This window comes from Bactrocera dorsalis, chromosome 4 (assembly GCF_023373825.1).
Source record: "Bactrocera dorsalis isolate Fly_Bdor chromosome 4, ASM2337382v1, whole genome shotgun sequence".
Classification (NCBI taxonomy): Eukaryota; Metazoa; Arthropoda; class Insecta; order Diptera; family Tephritidae; genus Bactrocera; species Bactrocera dorsalis.
In genome coordinates, this window is record NC_064306.1 from 26,844,678 (window position 1) to 26,868,143 (window position 23,466).

At 35.3% G+C, this 23,466-nt stretch overlaps 1 protein-coding gene across 30 annotated transcripts in view; it reads right to left on the reverse strand.

Annotated features, from left to right (window-relative positions):
- The window catches only part of LOC105233287 (disintegrin and metalloproteinase domain-containing protein 23), a 545,110-nt gene that overhangs the window by 43,894 nt on the left and 477,750 nt on the right, over positions 1–23,466 (reverse strand). For all 30 annotated transcript variants that reach the window (XM_049456178.1, XM_049456177.1, XM_049456175.1 and 27 more), the window contains exons 12-18: positions 19,525–19,688; positions 11,210–11,374; positions 8,340–8,487; positions 8,042–8,213; positions 7,544–7,663; positions 4,092–4,269; positions 2,238–2,388 (exon numbers count right to left, since the gene is read on the reverse strand). In XM_049456178.1, coding sequence (XP_049312135.1) covers positions 2,238–2,388; positions 4,092–4,269; positions 7,544–7,663; positions 8,042–8,213; positions 8,340–8,487; positions 11,210–11,374; positions 19,525–19,688 — 1,098 coding nt within the window. The remainder of the gene's footprint in view (positions 1–2,237; positions 2,389–4,091; positions 4,270–7,543; positions 7,664–8,041; positions 8,214–8,339; positions 8,488–11,209; positions 11,375–19,524; positions 19,689–23,466) is intronic.

The window sequence follows — 23,466 nt, forward strand, 5'->3', positions numbered from 1 at the left end:
CGTGCCATTGCATATGATTTTTAAATAAATTTTTTTTATATTTTATATTATATTGGTGCTTGGCAATGCTGTTATATGATTACCATTGTCATAACACAACCAGTTTTGAGTGGGAGAAAAGGGTTCCAATACCAAAGCAGTGAAATTTTGTACGAAGAAAGTTCAAAGGTTAAAATGTATTAAGCATTACTTTACAATTTAATTTAAACTTTAATTACTTTAAAACAAGTTAATACTGAAATGCCAATTTAAGTATTATAAATAATTAAAATACCCTTAATGTAACTGCTTTTATCAATTTATGTGTTTCAAAAACTAAATTTCATATGAGTATTGACTACATGCAATGCCTTTCGCAAAACCATTGTATTTATGGGATTTAAATTAGTTTGACTTTGAATTCACTAATTATTTTATTTCAGCTTTTATCTATATATTTTAATGCATATAATGAAAGCAATACTAAAAGCAAATAGTTTTTGGAGTTTGGAGCCGAGTGTGCCTTTTGTACAGGACTCTTGTCCAATCAACCTAACAAGGATTTTCTAAAATAACAATATAATTTTATAGAGTTTGTGAGTCGACTTGAAAGCTACAAGTTGTCAGGCACCTCAATTGTTATGAGAAACTTGAGATTCTCATGAAAAAATGACGCTGGGTTGACACACTAAGAAAGCTTTTAGTTTTTTTTTTATATATTTGCGATTTAATTTTTGCCAAAAATTAACTTTGACTAAAACATAAGTATGTATGGAATTAACAAATATTAATTATCAAGGAATTGATAATTTAGGCGCATTTCCAGAGTTAGTTGAATAGAAGTTTACGAGTCATTAAAGGCATTCTAACTATCATTTTTCATTTCAAAACCCAATAGTACAAAACTAAAATTGGAACATTTTACTACTACTCGAAATTTATATAAAACAATATTTCACTGCTTGTAATTCAAGGTAGATATTATATATACATATATACATATATTCTAGTTATTATTGTATGTAGATAAATGGAAATAAGCGATTTATATAGTAGGTGCAATGGGCGATTTACGTGGGCAGAATGCAAGTCCTGTATAAAAATAGAAAACTAAAAAAAAATTAATTCAATAAAAGTTTCTAACAGTTTCGACCCTTTTATGTAAAACAGTTTGGAAGCTTTATTAAAGCATTTGCACTTTAGGACGAAATTTGGTTGAATTTTGAGAATAAAAGTATACTTTTGCCACAGTTTATTGCAATGTAAGTTAATATGGTACAACTACATATAAATAGAAAATATACATTTTTGAAATTTATTATTGAGAATTCTACTATGAGGGTTGAAAATTTCAAAATCTATCGAAGCATACATTTAGGATGCAAGTATACGAGTTTGTGATTTTTGTTGTTAGCCGAGCTGTAGAAAATTGATTATCTTAATTTAAACCTCTAAAATTCGAAAAGGTAATTAATAATGCAGATTTTAATTTTTTATTCAAGATATTTGGAAATATATATAAAATTTTCAAGCCTTAATTAAAATTTTGTTATTAAGAATTGAAAATTGAAAACTTTTGATTTTGCAAAAAAATTTTAAATATTTTGTTATTTAATGTAAGTAAATTGAAAATATTATTTTTCAATATACATTGAAATTTTATTTTAAGCTCAAAATCGGTATTAAAATGAAAATATTTTCAATCTCAAAATTGAAATTGGAAAATAAAAATCTTAATTCTAAACTAAAATTTTTGTTTTTAAAAATTAGCAACTCTGCTGTTAATGCTAAAAGAGTGCCGCCAAACGTGAAAAAAGAAAATAAATTTCTTTTCTTTCCTCACTTCATCTCTACGCTTCTACGCTATTTGAACCCCGTCAAACAATTTTTTGTTTTGTTCGTAGGCCTTCGAGCTTTGCATTCTGCCCATATGACGCAAATAAAAAAAAAAATAAATATTTTCAAATTCCATATTCTAAACTAAGTGTAATTACACTGTTTCGCGTTTTTTGTGAACAAAAATTATTCACAGCAGAAGAGCTTAATTTGTGAAACAAAGTTAATTGATTAAAAATATATTTCGTACAACAAAGTCAGACTCAAGCCTGACAGCCAGACGCGTTAAACTAAGTACCATACGTATATGGATGTCTTTGAGCGACAGCTTGATTTGATTTTGGTTTTTGATAGCGTGTTCACGCATGTGAAAACAATTATTACATAAAAGAAATAAGAGAATCTGCACAAAAGCATCTTACCATATGGCGTCTCCTTCTTCTCCATTTTGATAGTATTCTCCGCGGTTGGCAGCGCTTCCGTTGGCAGTGGTGTGGTCAGTAAAACTACAAGGCTACAGTCGACGCCGCCCCAACCCATGTCGCAAAAGCAGCGATTCGTGTTGGTGCAGACCTGCGCAAGTGGAAAGCAGCGTAAAGAAAAACGCAATTGCAATGAGCAATCATATGGAATAGTAGCTTTTAATATGTATATTTACAATGATATATGTACATGTGTATGTATGAATGTGTGGCATAAATATTTGTTTTCCGTTGTAAAATTGACATTTTGCTAATCTATTTTTAGATGCGCATTAGTCATGTGGCACAGCTAAAATTAATAGTGCCTTTACAGTCACACACACACGCACATGCATATGCATGAATGCAATCAATGTGAAAGCTTCATTTAAACAATATTTCCATTAAAATTCGCAGCTATCAAAACGGATTAAAAACAGGCGAAATTACGCAGCAGAGTGGAGCAAACATTACAGAGAAGCAACCAGCCGCGCGGCCAGCGAGTCAGTCAGTCAGGCATGCAGGCAGTAAAGTGAGACAGCGTGCGAGCCACTGACCGAACGATAAAAGCTTTATTTTTGGACCAGAGCCACCCAACCAATCAGGCGCTCGTTGTGTTTATGTGTAAAAGCTTTGGGAAATATTTTAAATTTTTAATTACACTTAAGCGTATTTATACATTACGGACGTGGCGCTGCACACGCATGTCCAAGCGATGACCCAATATAATGAGCTCTGCCGGCGTACGGCGTTCGGTGCGTACGCAGAGATAACTGCTTCGTGTGTGCGTGTGTGTGTGTGTGCTTTTATTTCATACTTTAGTGCTTCGGGCAGTCTTTGTCGTTGTTATTATAATTTTTGTTGTTGTTATTACAGCTCGTTTGGTGCATACATTACTGTTGGTTGATAGTATGTCAGCACTACTGACCGTAAATGAGTCAATGCACGGAATTTACGGTCGCATTTTGGGTGATTACTGTATACACACACATACACACGCATATATAAAGACAGCCACGCATATATGTATTCCTCTGGCATTTGTATCGCATAATAACGCGCATTGTTGTTGGTCTGAATGGCTCGCGCCATCGTTAAGAATTATTGCTGGCGTCTCGCGGCCACCATGTCGTATACGTAACATTCGTCGCACTCGCCACGGTATGGCAAATTTTAACCACAAATATTCTTGATTTACATTCATCGTTAAAGTACATATATCATGCAGGCGATTGATATTTTTGTTTCCTCAACTTATTTACTTTATTTGTGAGGGGATTTATGAGACTGTCGTGTTGAGGGGCGGCCGTAATGAGACTGCGGCTGTGTAATCACTTTTGCAGCGCCGCTCATTATTGTGGGTTAAATACTTTAATGGTTAAATGGTCACACGCAAAAATGCTTGAAATGCTGCGAGCGTGAGGCCCGTGCGGCAGCAGTGCCCATTGACTGGCGACAAGGCGCGGAATTGGATTTAAAATTACTACTTTGTTGCATAAAGCCGTGGCTGAAATTTTATAATGTTAAAGCGCCGCACAAAATTATTAAAATTATATCACTACAGTTGTTGTTTTTGATGTTGCATGCTTCAATGTGTGAAATGCAATATTTGCATAAGAGCATGAGTCCAAACACATACACTATTCATGACTGCGTTCACAGCGCAATTTTATGCATTTTTGTAATTATAAATTTGTTTTTTGTATTTGCAACAACGAATCTTGTACAGTTAAGCTTGTAGCGTTTTCAAGCTGAGTTTAAATTACTGCTTAATTTCGCTTGCATCTTGTTTGTTTTTAATTTTCTTCCACTTACCCCGCGTCCTGAACACTCTTTTCCCTGTGAATCTGTTGGGCATTTGGTTGAATCGACGTGTGGAAATATGCTGACACAAGTCTGATTCAGACAAATCAAATCAGTACCGCAAGGCGTACCATCCTTCACCAGTCCATGTTCCGGATACTCATTAGCGCCCACTTGACCGCTAGTGGCTCTACGGAAAATAAGCGGATAAGGGATTAAGTTAACTTTGTGTGCATATAATGATGACAGTGGATTATGAGGTTAAGCAGGATATACAGGGTGGAATAAAGAAGAAGTTGCTTTCAAAAAACGATAATATATTTCAGTGGTAAAGAGGAGTAATCACAAGAAAAAATAAAATAAAATAAAATAAAATAAAATAAAATAAAATAAAATAAAATAAAATAAAATAAAATAAAATAAAATAAAATAAAATAAAATAAAATAAAATAAAATAAAATAAAATAAAATAAAATAAAATAAAATAAAATAAAATAAAATAAAATAAAATAAAATAAAATAAAATAAAATAAAATAAAATAAAATAAAATAAAATAAAATAAAATAAAATAAAATAAAATAAAATAAAATAAAATAAAATAAAATAAAATAAAATAAAATAAAATGAAATAAAAAAAAATAAAAAAAAAAAAAAAAAAATAAAAAACATAATAAAAAAAAAAATAAAATAAAATAAAATAAAATAAAATAAAATAAAATAAAATAAAATAAAATAAAATAAAATAAAATAAAATAAAATAAAATAAAATAAAATAAAATAAAAAAAATAAAATAAAATAAAATAAAATAAAATAAAATAAAATAAAATAAAATAAAATAAAATAAAATAAAATAAAATAAAATAAAAAACGTTACATTTGGCTGCACCGAAACATTGATACCCTTAACAATGCATTTGCTACAGCATAAAAGGCCCTACAAATTTTTTATATTTATTTTGATGCATCAGTCTGAATGACATATCTCTTTGAGATATAATATTTTTGTTAAGAAAGATTAAGTAAGATTTTAGTTTTATATTTTTTACACCTTTCATTTCATAAAGTATATATTTTATCAGGAACCAGTTTTATACTCTGCCAGGTTTTTTGTACCGTGTATTTCATTTCTAGGTACCTTTATTGCCATCAGATGCCAGTAGAAAGTTTTGTTGGCCGAGATTTTTTATTGTTTATATACAGTGTCTTTAACACTTTTAGCCGAGGAAGCCAAGTAACTTTGATGATCACAATTATCGAATAATATATCAAGAGATTTAGCAGATTGTGTATGTAAGAGAAAATCTTCGAAAAATAATTGCTAAAAATGATTTTTCGAAGGATAATAAAAATTCGCCATCAAATTTAAGTTTCTGTGTTTTTTCTTTAAAAATGTAAATAAACTCAAAATGGATCACTGTTTAGCTTTGGTGTCGATTTTAATAAAATTCAATATACGCGTGGGGGCTAGATTATGCTAAAAAAGAAGAATGGAAGGGAGGAATAATGCTTTTAACGTAATATATATCACCAAAAAATAAGGTGACATTTGAATTTAAACTGCGCGCGTCGAAGGATTTGGAGAATTATTTTTTTTTTTTTTATGTTGGTAGTACTGTCAGTCACATTTATGTCAAATTTCATGTCAAAATATTCATTAGTCTTTGAGATACGTGTCGTTTTGCGAGCTGCTAAAAGTGAGTTTTTCGTTTTTTGCGATGTCGAAATTTGTTGAGCAAAGAATTTGCATTAAATTTTGTTTACGGAATCAATTTTCTGCTGCGGATACGTTAAGAATGGTACAGAAAGCCTTTGGTGTTGAGGTTATGTCTAAAAAAAATGTTTACAAGTGGTATAGTGAGTTCCAACCCGGCCGTGAACGTGTCGAAGACGAAGAGCGTCCAGGGCGACCATCAACCTCAACCGACGAAGCTCACGTTCAACAAATCAAATATTTGGTGTTGAAAAACCGTCGATTAACAATTAGAGACCTTGCTGATGAAGTTGGCATATCGAAAGGCTCAGCCAATACCATTTTGAAGGATGTTTTGGGCCTCAAGCGCGTCAAATCTCGACTGGTACCGAAAACATTGAATTTTTTGGAAAAAAGGCGTCGCGTTGAAGTGTGTGAAACGATGCTTTCCGACTACCAGGGTGTCATGAAATGCATTATAACTGGCGATAAGACTTGGATCTATGCTTACGACCCCGAAACAACCGATCAATCGAGCGAATATCGTGCCAAAAGAGAGCCGAGACCAAAAAAATCGCGCCAAAGTCGCTCAAAAATCAAGGTCATGTTGACTGTTTTCTTTGATTATCGTGGTGTTGTGCATTATGAATTCCTGCCAACCGGTCAAACAGTCAACAAGGAATATTATTTGAACGTTATGCGTCGTTTGCGTAACGCTATCCGCCTAAAAAGGCCGGAATTGTGGAAAGACAATTCTTGGTTTTTACACCAGGATAATGCACCATCCCATACTGCCCTCGTAATTCGTGACCATTACGCCAAAAACTTAACCCATATCATTCCGCAACCACCGTATTTGCTTGATCTAGCGCCGTGCGACTTCTGTTTGTTCACCAAGCTCAGAAGACTGCTCCTGGGACACCGTTTTTATACGATAGAGGAGATTCAAGCCGCAGCGAAGACGGAACTGAAGCCCATTCCGGAAAGTGACTACAACCAGTGTTTCGAAGATTGGAAAATCCGTTGGCATAAGTGCATTGCATCGGGTGGAGATTACTTTGAAGGGGATGAAATTGATTTGGAAGAATAAATAAAGAATTTTCAAAATAAATACAATGTCACCTTATTTTGGGCACAGTAATATGAAAGGCATAATTGCCTCTTGCAGCTTAAGCTCCTACTTATCCAGAAAAAACATACAGACTATATTTCCTCTCATGCAAAGAGTCTTCGAATGACATTAACCACCTCATGCATTACTAAATTGATTCACTTAACACACCGCTTCCTTTGGTCCGACCCCGTCGAATCAGCCCGTTTTCTGTACCTACCACTGATATTCAATTACCAACGATAACTTTTCCCATAATTAATTTAATTAAATTAATTAATTTGTTAAAATACGATAATTATTTTTGTGAATTTTTTCTTTAAATATCTAAATGTGCATTGTCTTGAATTTCAAAATTAATACTCGGTTTTAAGTGGCAGCAATAACAGTGTCTATTTCGAAAAGTTCGCAGAAATCATTTTAAAAGAAAAAACTATCAAAAAATGTTTACTATTTTGATTTTTAATTAAAGAAAAATGTCGGTTTCATTTTAAAACAAGTTGACATTTGAATCCACAAAAACAACAATCAAACCAACTTAATTTACAAATTCGTTCATTTCCGAAAAAACGCTTTGTAAAGTAACGTTATTTAACTCACTAAAATTACAAATTTAAAAATTCACCACAATTTTTGTGTGAGTGTATGTGTGTCTACTTACTTGCATGTATATTCCGTTCCTTTGATTGAGATAACTGTACTCGAATAAAGCTGATCAATGCCATCATTAACTGGCTGGCGTTCGCCCTCTTTGCACTGCAATGTGCCACATTGGACATTCCTAAAAATAAACAGCGAAAATAAACATCATTACATACTCGCTAGCAAAGAGGAGAGACTAATAGAAAATTGGAAATTGAAATTTAGCTGAAAAAGCCGATTATAAATTAATATGGATAATGGTAATGCTATTTTAGGCATAATGAAATCAATATGGCGTGAGAAATGCGTCATAAAGGCAACACAGTCCGAAAACTATATTGAGTTTAATACATAAAGCAATTGAGTTTAATTTACAGCAGTTGAGAAAAATTAAATTTACAAAATTACCGTTAAATATTAATATATTTTAAACTTATCAATATCACATATTATATTTATATAGTTAAAAAGTAAAAAAAAGACATACAAATATATAAAAATTGAAAAAAATACTCACTCTGGCTCGCATTTAATATAATGCTCATTGGAGTCACGCCCACAATGGCCGTTGATCGAACCCTTCGAGTTGAATTGCTCATAGCACTGGCGATCTGCTGCCAAACCGCCATAACCCCAAATCGCCTCGCACTGCAGATTCAAAGTGGGACAGTCGCCTTGAAAGCAGTAGCCTTGCGTTTGAAAGTTAGTAACAAGAATTATTCATTATTTTAAAATTTGTCATAAATTGTTATATTATTAAAAATATATGTATGTATTGTGTGTGTAAGCTTTATAAAAAAATGCTGTGAACTTACCGGACGACAACCCCGCTTTTGAGTGCCCACACGGCGATCCATTTTTCCGAAACACATCCATTGGGCAGTGACCACTTTCACCATCACAATACTCTGGCAGATCGCATTCGTTGAGCGCATCACGACAGACATAGTCTTTTGGCCGAAGCTAAACGTCGAATGAGAGATATAAAACTCGTTTAACGAAGAATATGTGCAAGAAATGAGAATAGTTTGTCTCGTAGACACAGAAAAGCTTTCTTTCTAGGACTAAATATTATCAGACCTTTCGATTGTAGGGCGGGAGTAGGGTTTTTAACTTTTTTTCCCAGTCAATTGAAGCAAAACTGACGATCTGATTTTATACCTCTTTTATTTACGTTTTTCTTCAGATTTTTTAGTGTTCAAAAATTTTAGAGTTTTCCACACAACTCATCCCTTTTAAATTTCGAAACTACGCCGGAATTTTTTTTATTTGTGGATATTTCTCATTTTGCAATAATAACTTAACCAATTTTTCGTATTAAAAAATTGTGATCGCTTGTACTTTACAAGTGTCAATCTTCTCACACTTTGACTCCATACCGGATCACTTGGATCATGGTGCCGCCAAGTCCAATTCTGGCGACTCCTTCTCTGCCCACATACCGGCTGCGGGGTTGTGGGTGGGAAGAAGCCGTTAGTGGAAAAGGGCAGTGAGCTTCTCTACTGAAGATTGGTGGAGGGGTTTACTGTCAAGAGCCCTCTATCAACTCCAACTTCCTGACTATTTCAGTGTTTTCCAAGCAGACGTTGCAGCCATTAAAGTATTTAGTTGTATATTTACTGCTTTGGACTGCAGCCTCTCTCAGAGAGTGGCTATACGCCCGGATAACAGGGCGGCTATACTTGCCTTGGACTCATTAAGAGTGCATTCAGGGTTAGGCAAGGAATACCTAGTTGCCAGTGTTGAGCCATCCTCGGTACATGGGCTACCGCTAAATTTTTTTTGGCTCAAGATTGGACGCAAGTTAACTAATCATTTCTCTACTCGAAAACTAAAAGGCGAGTTTAATCCATAGCCTTCATTTAACAAATTTTCTGCAAAAAATTATGGAGATAAAATATTGCACTTTTTAATTCAAATTTATTAAATCTTGATTGAATTGGAAAAAAGTTTTCGTAAATGACAGTTTAGAGGGTTGTTAACTTAACTTGGATAGCTATCGTATTATTAGGCAATCATCAACTTTGAAGATGTTGGGTAAAATAAATTTCATGTTATTATAGTTTTTAGAAAATGGTAGTTCATCGCGAGAGTTCTATAAAACTACTTGCACTTAGCAAGATTAACATCGTTGCAATGATAGATGTTATGAAAGTACATTGTCTATTGGTACTCAACATGCAGACATTTTCTCCTCCACTGTCCAGCTTACGCCAGACACATTTCGAATGTGATTCTTTCTACGAATCAGGCGCTATAGTATAGAAATATTTGTTTTGGAAAGGTCTCGTTTACATTTAGTTTTCCATAAGTTTAATTCGTCAGAGTTTTCTATATTAATATGGTGATTAACTAGTTTGTTTACAGCAGCTGCTTAAGTCGGTACACCTCAGCAGAGCGTTGAGGGTTTTTCAATGAATAAAATTAAATGAATAAAAAAAAATGTTAGAGAATTTGCAAGAGAGCTTGACATTTTTCGCGGGTCTGTTCAAATAACTTTAGTTAATATTAAAATATATATAAAAGAGTTGTGTAAACAGATCTCTTTGGACATGCTTGATGGCGCGAATTCCAATGCCACATTCATGCAGATCATTATAACTGCCAACGAGACATAGGTTTATGGGTTGCAAACAAGTCAACAATCATCAAAATAGAGGGAAACTCAAAAAGCTATGCTAAAGCCGCTCAAAAATCAAAGTGAAGTTTGTTGTTTTTTTCGATATTCGTAGTTTGGTGTATCATTCTGGACGGACAGATGGTTAATAAGGAGTTCTATTTGGCCGTATTGAGTCGTTTGCGTGAGAATATCAGTCGAAGTGTGGAAGAACAATTCATGGATTTTACACGACGATAATGCATCATAGCATCGAGCCACGATTGTGACCGAATTTAAAGGCAAAAACGCAACCAACGACCGTGTTCACCAGATTTGGCTCCGAGTGATTTTTTCCCCCCAAACTGAAATTGCCGCTCCATGAAACCCGTTTTCAGTCGATCGAATAAATAAAACGAATTCGCTGAAGAAACCGTTGGCTATCCCCAAATATTGTTATGAAAAGTGTTTTGAGGACTGGAAAAATTGTTGGTATAAGTACACACCTCGTATATTATATCTGGTGGGGAAGGTTGAGGGCGACAAATAATACATTGATGAATAATGAATCCTTTGGCGTTATATTAACAAATGGTCAAAAAAGAAATATTAGAGTAGAACATGAACACCAGAAAAGGAGTAATGTAGAATACATTTTTTGTAGTCGTTTTCTCTTTAGAAAAATTGGACTAAACGGTAAAAGTTTCTAAAAGATTATATTCCTCCTCTGCAGTTCCAATTGTAGTTAATAAATGTTGGCAAACATTTTTTTATATACTCTTCCACATAACTAAGAACTAAAATTTTCAGATAATAGTTCTTGCGAAAAACTCAATGGATTTTTTTTATTTTAAAATAAAAATACAAATGCAAGTATAATCAGAGCCATAAAAAGTTTCTTAACTTGACATAAAAAATAAACACTTTTCTAATAATATTATTTATTTGCTGTCTTGTTTCATTGTTGAAACTGAAACAACCCACCCAAGCAAAGTATTGTAGTTCTAACCCGACCATATTTTATATGAACTATGAAAACTTTTATCATTATCTACACATCTTAATCACAAAAAAAAAGCAAATACTTACGCGACATTCATTACAACAAGCGCCACCGGCACACTGAGCCTCTGATTTCAGCTTGCAGGTGATGCCATCGCAACATGGATCCAAGGCACACTCCTCAATCGTGCCACAATCACACTCTTCGTCCTCTTCGACGATCTTATTGCCACAATTGCGACGCATTTCGATCTGAAAAGTTGAAAAAAAAATTCGAAATTACACAAAATTTGTTGTTGTATCAAAGTTTTACTTGGAAACATGGAAAAGTTACACTTAAAATTTATTTAATGGAACTTTTAGTCAATGATTTTAATAAAGTCACAAACACAAATTATAACAACCCACTTTTTAAATAAAAACTTCTGGAATCTTCAGTTGATTATAAATATCAGCCGTTATTTGAAGCAACATATATGCAATTTATTTTTACTGTCCAAAATAAATATTTCAATTTACTTGAAAGCGCTTACATAATCCAATTAGATAAATTGCTGTCTTGTTGTTACGCACGAGATTGTCTAGAATGTCTTGCTGTCTCAATCAAGTGCCACAATGCAACTCAGAAAATGTCAAAAATAGTTTCACTTTTTATAGCCGCCACTAATTTGGCGAAACCGTTATAGCGTGTCACGCGTGCTACCGCCACAAGTTTCACTGCGAAACTGCAACCTCCAAACTGCAGTGAAAGTCACTCATACGCCAGCGCGGCCTGACGGAGTGTACCTGCCAGCGCTGGTTGGAAAGTGGATAGCGGCGCAGGGCAGCAAGAGTGGCGACATAACAATGCAATAGCTGCAGAAAGCAACAAAAACAAAAACAGAACTAAAACTGAAAATGAAAATAGAAATAAAAATGAAAACGAAAACGAAAAGGAAAAAAGTTGCAATGAAAATGAAATCGGAAAGAAAAACAGAAAACAGATTTTGCTAACAGGATTTGAATGCAGACGACCTCCCCCAGCTGAGGCTGGTGCTGCTGTGCGGCTGGCGGTGGGCACATGTGGCAGCATTCGGCGCAGCATGCAACGCGCAACGAGGCTGACTGTGTCTTGGGGCTTTGCGGTAGTACCGCTTTTGGTGTTGTTGTTTCGAGTGTCGAGTGCTGCGTTCGGGGCACAATTAACCTGAGCAGGCCATCACATGCACATATACACACCCAAACGCATACACATGCACAGCACTTGTACAAAAGCTGAAACGCTTCGAGTGTCTGCAAAACGCAACGAGTGCTTGCATGCAACGCTTTGCTGTCTGTATGTTTGTGCATGCAAATGTCAGTGCGAATGTGTGACTGTATGCTGGAACAATAAACAAAACAGAGCAAAACACGCAGCCAACGAAATTGCCACGAACGAGGTCGTTGCGTTCACACATGACTGCGGCTAAAAGGAATAAAAATTGAAGAGGCGCACGCATTGGCAGCAAATGCAAATAAACGCACACCAATACACAGATATTTGTGTGTGCTCATGATTACGTAGCAGTGTAAAAAGCCTCTCGGAATGTGTTAGGTTTTGCAAAATAAACTAGTTTATATCTACTCTTTTTCGTATCCAGTTGGTAACTAGTATTGAATTTAACAATATTTTTAACGCTCAAGTAAAATATAATCTTTGACGCTGTATACTTGCTTTTGTTAAGAGGTTTTTTTTTTCAAAACTATGTATTAAAAAAAATTGTATACATTAGGGTGACTCAATCAAAACTTACTACGAATTTATAGGTTGAAAAGAAAATATATGCATACAGAGAAAAAAATATCCCTTTACAATTTTTTATTATTGAACCAGACAGAAAAACATTACCTTCCTTTTGAGAAATCTAATTCGTGAACAATACCTTCTAATTATTTTATTTTAATTGAATTTAGGTTTTTGGTTGTATATTATATGATCATTTTAATTAAACAAAAACACCAAATCTGCATATTTTTCACTTTTCGAAGCTTTTATATACTATTTTTGAAATTAGAAGAACATAAAACGTTCACATCGGCTGTTCGGAAGCTATAATACCTTGTAATTGTATTTTTTATAGCATAAAGGAGCATGTAAAGGTCTTAATCATTAGTTTGATCGGTCAGTTTTTATGACAGATATATGCTATGGTGGTCCGGTTTTACTAATTTCTTCGCATATTACATATTTTTATTTAGATAATATTCCATGCCATGAAGATACTTCATATTCTATGCAAAAAATGCAGTAGTCCGTTATGTGCAAAATTTCTGGTCGACATAACCAACACTGAGGATAAATATTTTTATATATCGACTCATGTCGTCCCACTGATGAAATATGCAGGCAACCTTCGTAGCAATCTTATACACCTTGCACAGGATATAAAAAGTCTCCCTTAAGGTGGATTTTGTAGGGAATTATATACTCTACAAGAAGCCCCAACGCAAAAGCTGTCATTTTAAAGCATTTCTTCAATTTTTTTGTTGTGAAATCTCACAAAACATTTTAAAATGAAGTTAAAAAATCCTGTCTTGCAAAGATACATAGTATATACAGGGTTTAACAATAAGAGTGATATGATTTTTTTTCAAGAAACAACACGCTAATATTAAGAAAATACAAATGATTTTTATTTAATGTGAAGTACCATCGATACTTCTCTAAGACTTCTCTATAACATCAGTCAACTTCTTTTGCTATAATGAATTCGATAAACTCAAATTTCGAGTACTCTTTCTACAAAATTAAGTCATATGTCACCAAGAGCACGCTCACCATTGACTTTTAATGTTTTAAGACAGTATGTTTTATTTCTAAAGACTAATGACTTCTAATAATCCCACAAGAAGTAGTATAATGGTGTTAAATCACAACTTCTTGGAAGCCATTCAATGTCACTGTTGCTTGAAATAATTTAATCTCCAAACTTCCCTGACAATAAAACGGTTTTTGAACGTGCTGTGTGGCACGTAACCCCGTCTTGTTGGAATCAGATGTTATGAAGATAAACTTCTTTGATTTGCGTTCATAAAAAGTTGATTATCATAGATCCATACCGCTCTCCATTGACAGTAACGGTTTCACAAATCTTCATTTCGAAAGTACGGACCGATGATTCCAACCGACCAAAAACCACACCAAATTGTCAATATAGGTGAGTCTTATTGTTGAATAATTTATGGATTTTCTTTGTACCAGAATGGACAGTTTTGTTTATTTATAGCAATACTCAGATGAAAGTGAGTCTCATCGGAGAAGATGATTTCCTTAAAAAATCGTTATAGCTTTCAAGTTGTTCCAAGTCAAAATTAGCAAATTCACGATGTTTAGGATGATACAAAGACTTCTTGAGTGAAAACTATTTTAAGCAGATGCAAGCTCAATATCTGTTGTTTGAGATAGTCACAATTCTTAAGAACGCCTTGGAATCGCCAATTTGTGCTCTTCAGCAATTTTTGCCTGAACGCCAGCAATATTTTCATTATTGCGAGCGATTCTTTGTCATTTTTGGCTCCAGATCATTGTGTTAAGAAAATATATGCTCGAAATTTTCAAGGTGGACGAAGAGTTGCAATTGGAAAACGATTATTTGGATGGTAAAATTGAACAACTGGCAACGTTGTTCTTAAGTATATTTTTCCGTATTTTTAGCTGTTTTTGCAATAATTGAAATACAGGTTGATTCAAAATTCGCTTTTATTGCATAAACTGTTAAATACAATGGACTTTATTCAAACTTTCCGAAGAAATTTTATGTTGTCTCTCACTTTAAGTTCAATTTTTGACAATTTGGATTTAAAAGGGCAGTAATAGGTAGAAGTGCAGATATAGAGCCAGTTTCGATGAAAGTGAGTACATTAGACAAGTAGTAAAGGACATCGCTTTTTTAAATAATCTTCTTTTTAATCAAAAAAGTGGATTTGAAAATTGTAATTAATTTTCATCACTTGTTATTTCCAAATATGAAAACTTAGATGCTAAGCCTTTTATACAAGGCTTAAGTATATGTTTAACTTCTTACTTAAAAAATAATATTGCAAAGAGACTTTAAACACACTTAAAACACCGACTTTGTGATGAACTTTAAGATTATCTTATTGTGAGAATCGTTTGACGAATGCTAACATGTAATGGTATGTAAGGCTTTTCTTTTCATTTGCAATCTATTTAAAGACGATAAGCAAATTTAACAAATATAAGAATTATAATATGATTTTGCTCCATTCAAATTAACCAATATATTCCTCAATAGCATAATTTGCTTAGAACATTCTTTAAACTACTTGAAATCTATTTGGAAGGTCCGAAAAGTGAGTTCTTTTTAAGCCTCTAACATCCATACTGTTGTTCGGTGGATTTATTGCCAGTAAGTTTTCATGATTACAAAGTCTCGGTATCTTCGGAAGGCTTTGATGATTTCGTCTTTATAAGTAGGTACATTTAAGCATTTGTGGATTTCGAAGTTACTTATTTACCAAGGAGCTCTTACAATGCTTCTTAAAGTCTTAGATTGATACTTTTGGAGGATTTCAATGTTGGATGTAGTCGCTATCCAACATAACTACATTATATGCATCCATACTTGTGTAAGAATTGTAGAGTGGAACTTTATTTTTACTAAGTTGTGATCGCGGGTCTAAAAGCCAGTACATTTTTTTGTTTTGAATTTGAGCTGCTTCAATTTCTCTTTTATGTGTGTCTTCCAAGTGAGTCAATTATTGAGACGGAAGGACATTTTTCATTGCTATTTAAAGACCCAACTGTGGTTACTTCAAAGATAAAAACAAATAATTTTAAAATATTTTTATACTGTCTTTATCAAGACGAAATCTGTTTTCGAAATTTGTGCTAGACAGACTAAATATTTTAAAAACCGTGACTGTTCCTAAGACGGAATTCTTTTCTACTGGCTTAAGCGTTTGTTCGCTTACAGCTAAGCGGGGGCAGTGCAGCAAAGACTGTTTTAGCGAAAGAAATAATGGTTGTATGCAAAAAAAGGTATATATTATTACAATGCAGAAGAACTAAAAAAATTATAATAATAATAAATTCTCCGACAAAAGTAATAATTAAAAAAAGTTTCTCAGCACGCCACGCTTAGTCGCAGTGGCAAGTCGCGGCCGACAGTGAGGCTCCTGTGTCCATTTTCAACACATTCGTCACTTTTCTTCTTTGCCAAAACACTCAAAACAAAAGAGTCATTTATGCAAAGAAACTCATGCTTATTTATGAAAATGTGTGCATGCATACAATGCGCCTAAAAGACTGCTACATCAAGGGGAGCGTCGGTGCTGGCACAAAGCCGCTCATGCGATGATGCCGTATACATTTGTGAGAAATGCGGCAGCGACGCTAACACTACACAAAAAATAGCAACAAAAACAACGAAGCTGTCACAACGTTTGTTGTTGTTGTTGTTGCTCTTGCAACTGACCTAGTGCCAAAAAATCAAGACAAAAGCTGAAAGTGCTGCACTTTCACGCCATAGGCATCCAGCTCCCCCTCTTCCAGCCTCAACGCCTTCTCATGCTCGTTCGCGTTGACGTTGAGTGGTTATTGATGTAGTAGTATGTGTGTGTGTATGCATGCGTGCGCGTGTGTGTGTGCTTCCACTTCATTTATGCAAAAATTGTCATCATTCCTGCGCTGCTGTTGTTTGCTTGTTTACTTTTAGCTCTTACACTGGCGCTATGCTATTGTTGCACCATTTTGGCTGAAGCTTTGTGCCACATACCAAACGAACATGCAACGCATATGGAAAAAACAATGCAATGCAAGCAAACAGCAAGTGCCAATGGCTGGTGTGTGCAAACACTGCGACGCGCCAATACTTAGTGCCACAGGGGTGTGGCAGAGACAGCCAACATTTCGCTTGCCTCGAGAGTTGCATGTTGCACGTAGCATTGTCAGTGGTGTATACACGTGCCTGCTGCTGTTGCTGCATTCATCTTGAGGCAATACGCTTGATCGTGCTTCTTTGTTGTTGAAAATGGCACACAATGTACACAAGTGTTTTTCTGTTTCGTTTTGAATTCATTTTTTTCTCAAAGTGTTGTTGTTTTTGTGCGCTTTGTAAGACTAATTTTTGTTCGTTTGAAAATGCACTCATCGCTTGTTTTCTTTTCTAGGAAAAATCTTTTGTTTGTTTATAATTCTTGCTTTTTTGACATTTTTTCCTCTGAGTTTCGCATTGTTTTCCAAGAAGTCGACTTTTCCGGGAACTCAAGTGCCGTTATAGCTATGAATATCTGTTAAACATTTTTAAGCACTCGAAATATTGCAGCATATTTCTATTGAGTTCGAGAAGTTAAATTTTCGCTAGCATAGTAGGGTCACTTCAGCTACTCAATGCTGGAGAGGAGGAATAGATCAGTGCTTTTTCTTTTGAGAGTAATGCCTTGATAAATAATCGCGTTGATATTTAGGGGACAGCTGAAGGACAGAGATATTAAATAAAGCTTTTATGATTTACGTTGTCAAACGGACCACTGTAGTCAAAAGTTGGTTGAGTTAGCTCGAGTAGCTGGTACCTGGCATTGCGCAGAAGCTCTACGTCGAACTTGAAATTAAGATGTCTAGGGACTAGGATTAAGATGTCTAGGGTCTGGGTAATGAAAATGGCAATAATTTAAGTCTCTTATTTTATGTCCAAGAGAGACTTTTGGACTTAAGTCGTCGTCTACCTTTGTCGTTTAAAAATTCCTTTTTTTCCATATTTTTAATGTATTTTTTCTTTTCTTGGCTTTAAAGCCCAAATTTTTCAATATCCAAGTTCAAGAGTGAATTATAATAATATTTTTTTAAGTAAGTAGAGTCGAAAATTGATCATAGAGGTATGTAAATGACCCCCTTACTCAGCTACTTGTAGACTGCTGAAGTACAACATGTTAGTATTACAGAGAGCCAAGAGAAAATGAAAGTATTAACTTTACTTTCTTGTATTCAACTCTTCGCAGCAAATCTAATTGAATAATGATTCGACCTCGAGCTACTACTTAGGGATAGTACAAGCAAATGGTACATTGACGGCTCGAAAACGTCGGAGGGAATTGGTGCAAGAGTCGCAGGACCACGCACCGAACTCTCTATACCTATGGGAAGTTTTCCAAGCATAACTCGGAGTCTTTGCCATTAATCGGTGCATAGAGATATAATATATCTCCAACGTAACTATCGCAATGAATGTATAACCATACTTAGCGATAGTCGAAGTGCCACTTAAAGCAATCTTTGCCTATAAGATCAAATCGCTACTAGTGCTGAATAGCCTAGCAGAACGTAACCAAGTGCATCTCGTTTGGGTGTCCGTTCACAAAGGTATAGCTGGGAATTAATTGGCTGATGAACTCACCCGCTCCGCAGCATCCACTAACATGGTAGAACTATAGCCCTTCGTCCCATACCTTAAAAAAGCTACTCCGCAAGGAAGAAAGAGTTGGCGGAGAGAGAGATTTGAAAATGACAAGGGGAGTTACAACCTCAACAAGTTTAAATATGTAGTTAATCTCCCTAGGGACAAATTCAGATTACTTGTCGCATTCTAGACTGCCCACTGCAAGCTGAAAAAGCATTTATACAATAAGCTAGCTTCTTGCGCAAAATGCGGTTGAAGGTCCTTGAATACATGTTTCAAAATAGGTCTTACATTGCTTCGCTAGTACCCAGCAGTATTTTGGACTCTATCAAAATGCTGGGGCTAGGCTTATTCTCTAGTGGGTTAATAATATACAAAAAGTCCCTGCCAACCACTGAAAGGAGTATTCCAAGATAACGTCAACAGAATGTTGAAAAAGGTACAGTTCCTCTTAGTAAAGAGTTAGTAGGGATATTGACGTTAGGACCCTTTTGCTCGTGTTACCTTTTTTGCAGAGTCAATCCTGTTGAACCAATATCACAAAAAGTAATCTCTGCCTATGTTATTGCTGTTAATGTCATTTATATTCTCCTGGTAACGGATACCACTGTTCATTACACGTTTCTTTTGAGATCTGAAATTCCACTTAGGAAATAATATTATTCATTGTGAACAAAACTGTTAAGCCCCAAGTTAAATGCTCGATTTTGAGTTCAAATATCACTGTAGGTTCTGTGCAGCACTGTTTCTGTCCACTCACCGACTAGTATGGTGTTAACTTTGCCAATACAAACCAAAACTCATTGAAACTCTATAATCTACTCAGATCGACGGTCATACAAATTTTGTGTAATTCTATATATATTGATTCCTCTAAACTAAACTTTATCCTTCAACTGTGGTAAAACTAATATATTTTTCAATAGCTAAAATTGCATATGTATATTACATAATTTCGATTTAAAATTAGCTTAGTAAGGTAAGGTAAGTAGGTAAATTTGTTAGCTTCATTTGTGTAAGACTCACCTCATTCGGCTTATTGAGTAAACACAACCCATGTCCGGTGCGCAGCGCATCGATATAATCCTTTTTGCTGCACTCGGAGAATTTATAAGGCTGCACATTCTCCTGGCCAACAATCGATTGGGCCATTATGCAGCCATGCCAGTCCCTGCAGAAGCACTCCTCACCTGTGAAAAATGAGAAAGTAATTAGAACATTCAAAACGAATAATGCAGCTGTCACTCCAAGTGTTACATAATAGAGAAAAAACGGATGTATGCATGCATTTATAAACATGTTTTGGAAATAAATTTCTAGAGCGAGTCGTACAAATTAGCATTTGGTAAAAACTGATCTGAAATAGAAGAATTTCTTAAGTCCAGAACAAAGTTAAATATACACAAATTATTCGGTTTCCATGAACTGCTGTGTTTTCGCTTCGCTTTCGAAAGATTTCTGCTTTATTACTTCAAATGTTGATGGCTGTTTTTTTTACTTTCTTAATCTGGCAACAAGGCTTAAGGCCATTCAGTTTTATCAAAAACACAAGCTTAAGACTCGACCGTTGAAAACATGTCTCATTCTGGACGCCGTTCGATCACTTCAACTGAAGAAATTATTAAAAAAGTGATGCTTGAGAAGAGAGCTCGACATTTCTCGTCCGTTCGAATGATTTTTATGGATATTTTGGGTATGAAACGCGTTCTTGTCGCGCTAAAGTTGAATTTTACTTCAAAAAGAGTACCGAAAACAGATAAATAATTTTGTATGGATGTCCAAAGACATGCTTGACCGTGTAATTCCAATCCCACATTCATGAAGTGCATTATAATACCGATGAGACATGGGCTTATGAGCTTGACATGTAAACAAGTCAACAATCATCGGAATGGAGGGGAAAAATGATTCGAAACCAAAAAGCCACGCCGAAGCTGCTCAAAAATCAAGATGAAGCTCGTTGGTTTTATCGATATTCGGGGTTTAGTGCATCATGAATTTGTTTCGGAGGGAAAGACGGTCAATAAATAGTTATATTAGACCATATTGGGGCGTTTGTGTGAGAATGCCGAAAATGGCCCGAATGGTGGAAGAACAATTAATGGATCATGACATCGAGCGACATTTTGACGGAAGTTTATGCTAAAAACGCAATAAATGCCATTGATACACCCCCGTGTACACCAGATTGGGCTTCACGTTCCCTAAACTGAAATTGCCGCTCCGTGAAACCCGTTTTCAGTCAATCGAAGAGATAAAATTTTCGCGGAAGGAGGTGAAGGCTATATTTTCTTTTAGTGCCAATCCTTCGAAAAGCAAATCAATTTAAAATATGGAAACTTTGTATGTGTCTTCATCTTCTCGTGGTCTTGTGTTGGCGTTGCCTATGCGGCGAAGCATAATTTTTGTTGCTCAAATATTTACTAAAGTGTGTATAATATTTATTTTTGCGCTTCTCAATAAGTGTGTACATGATTGCGCATTTATTGGAATGGCCTGGCGTACACACACAAACATACGCACACATACAGATATAAAGCAGTATTGTTATTGCTGCCAACAACAGCAACACTAATCGCTTTTTTTAACGTTTCCCTTTTATTTATTTCAATAATCTGTGTGTTTGGTGTTGTTGCGCATTATTTACCTTTGAGGGAGGCTTGTGTGTGCGTGTGTTGTCCAACAAAATAGAAATGATGACGAGGAAAGGAACGCAAATGCGCCCACATCCCCACCCCCCCATTATTTGTTTGAAAATAAATTTATGAAGTTCCATTAAAAGCAAATGCATCACCACCTTGGACACACGCGCACACACACTGTGATTGAGCTCAGTGCGACGGGCGTTTGCATATTATTAACCACCACACACACACACCAGCGACGTGGTGTCTGCTAGCATGGTCATCACTGATGGCTCAAGTCGGTAATGGATGTTTGTGAATCGAAAGCACGCCTCTCAGCCGCAACGCACAAAAATACAGAATGCTTGTTATAAAATATGTATTTACAGTTATTGGAGGCACTCCACCTCCAACTGTGCGCTCAGATTTGTCCGTTGATTCTACCATGGCGTTAAGCGTTCATCATAAATCAAGCAATTCACTCGATTATTATGCCGCAAACACATACAAAAGCACACACACACACACTGGTGGATCAAAATCTCGTGCTATGTTGTATAAATGTTGGTTGTTGTTGGGTGGTTATATATAGAGTTATAATTTTTTATTGTTGATTTATATAATTTGTTTCTTTATTCACATAAAAAAAAATATTTTTGTGCGTAAAAAATAATAAATGTGCGCCGGGAGACACATTAGCGAGTGAACAGAGTGAAGCGGCTCACAAGTGATTATCGCAGCGCTGTGAACACTTTGAATATTTGTTAAATGGAAATCATATTCAAATGAACTAAAAGCAGGAATAAGAAGTAGGAAAGAGAAGAAAAGTGGAAATTGAAAATTGAAACAAAAATAAAAACAGTAAATTCAACAATTTTTTTGGGACACTGGGAAGTAACACTGCTGCCGAAACTAAGTAATGAAGCTTGAGGCACCTTCAATTGAAAAATCGCCGGCCTACCATAGTAAACAACATTTTTTACGAAATTCGTTTTTTTATTCAACATAGTGCCCTTCAATGGTGATGCACATATTATAGCGACCTTCCAATTTTTCGATACCAAAGTACGATTAGACCTTTGCTTCAAACTAGGCCTAAATTTTGGCGATCACCACTTCTTCGACGAAAATTTCTTCCAAGCGGTATTCTTCTGAAATCTGAAAACATCAAATAGTCGCTATGTGTCAGATCTGAAGACGATTTGAAGCAGATTCGTCGTCTGTTCAAGCCCCTAGTTCACTCGGATGACTTCGGATTGGACTTTGGAGCAAAATAATGGAGCCATGTTTCGTCCATTGTCACATAACAATGTCAAAACTCAGGTTTATTACGTTAGAACATCTCCAAACACTGCTCTGAATCACCAAATCGTCGTCAATTTTGGTCAAAAGTGAGCTCGCATTTACGGTCATTTAATAGTATTTTGTAGAGCGCGATTATAAGTTGTTAAAATTTATTCCGAAAATTCACGTTTTGTAAAGAATGTGTTTCGCTCCTTTTACCTTATGGCCTACTGAGCGTACTATTCGCAACACCATCACCCGATTTCAGACCTAGCATTCATTATTGGATAACGTTCGACCAAATAGACCATGAGAGTGTATGCAAAGACCGCGGAATGTCGATTTGGCACCTTCCGCAACAAGTGAGACTGATGTATGGAACGACTTGACGCATTTTACGCCGAGATATTGTATTATATTGAAAGCTTGTGCAAGAACCGAGCCGCTCGACCTTTTCAAGCGACATCGCGTCGCTCTGGCTTCTTGAAAGATGCATGAAGGTCCAACGTTTTCGACCCGAACTTCGTTCAGCGGTCCATTTCTGGCTCAATGGGTATGTTATGGACCAAAATTGCCCAAAAACAATCTGAAAAGATTCAAGAGCTGTCATGTCATCTACATGGAAAAACCATGGTTTCGGTCCATATTTCTTCGAAATTAATGTCGATGAGAACGTGACCGTCAATAGTGACCGCCATGGTAACTATTTGATGCCTGAATTTGAGCCTATGATCTTGGCGATATTTGGTTGCAACAAAACGGCGCCACTTTCCACACATCATATCAATCATCAGGCCTTTGAGCAAAACATCACGCGTGTAATTCGTCAGTTAACAGTCGAAATACTCGAAGAAGTCATCGCAAATTGGACTCAACGGATGGACCATCTGAGACGGAGCCGCGGTCAAGATTTGAAAAAGGTAATCTTCAAAAAATAAACTCGAAATAATATTTTTTCGAGTCATAATAAACATTCTCCATTAGATTTGAAGTTTCTGTGTTTTTTCTTTAAAAAAGTAGGAAACCTCGAACTGGACCACTCTCTACAATGCTTATTTTG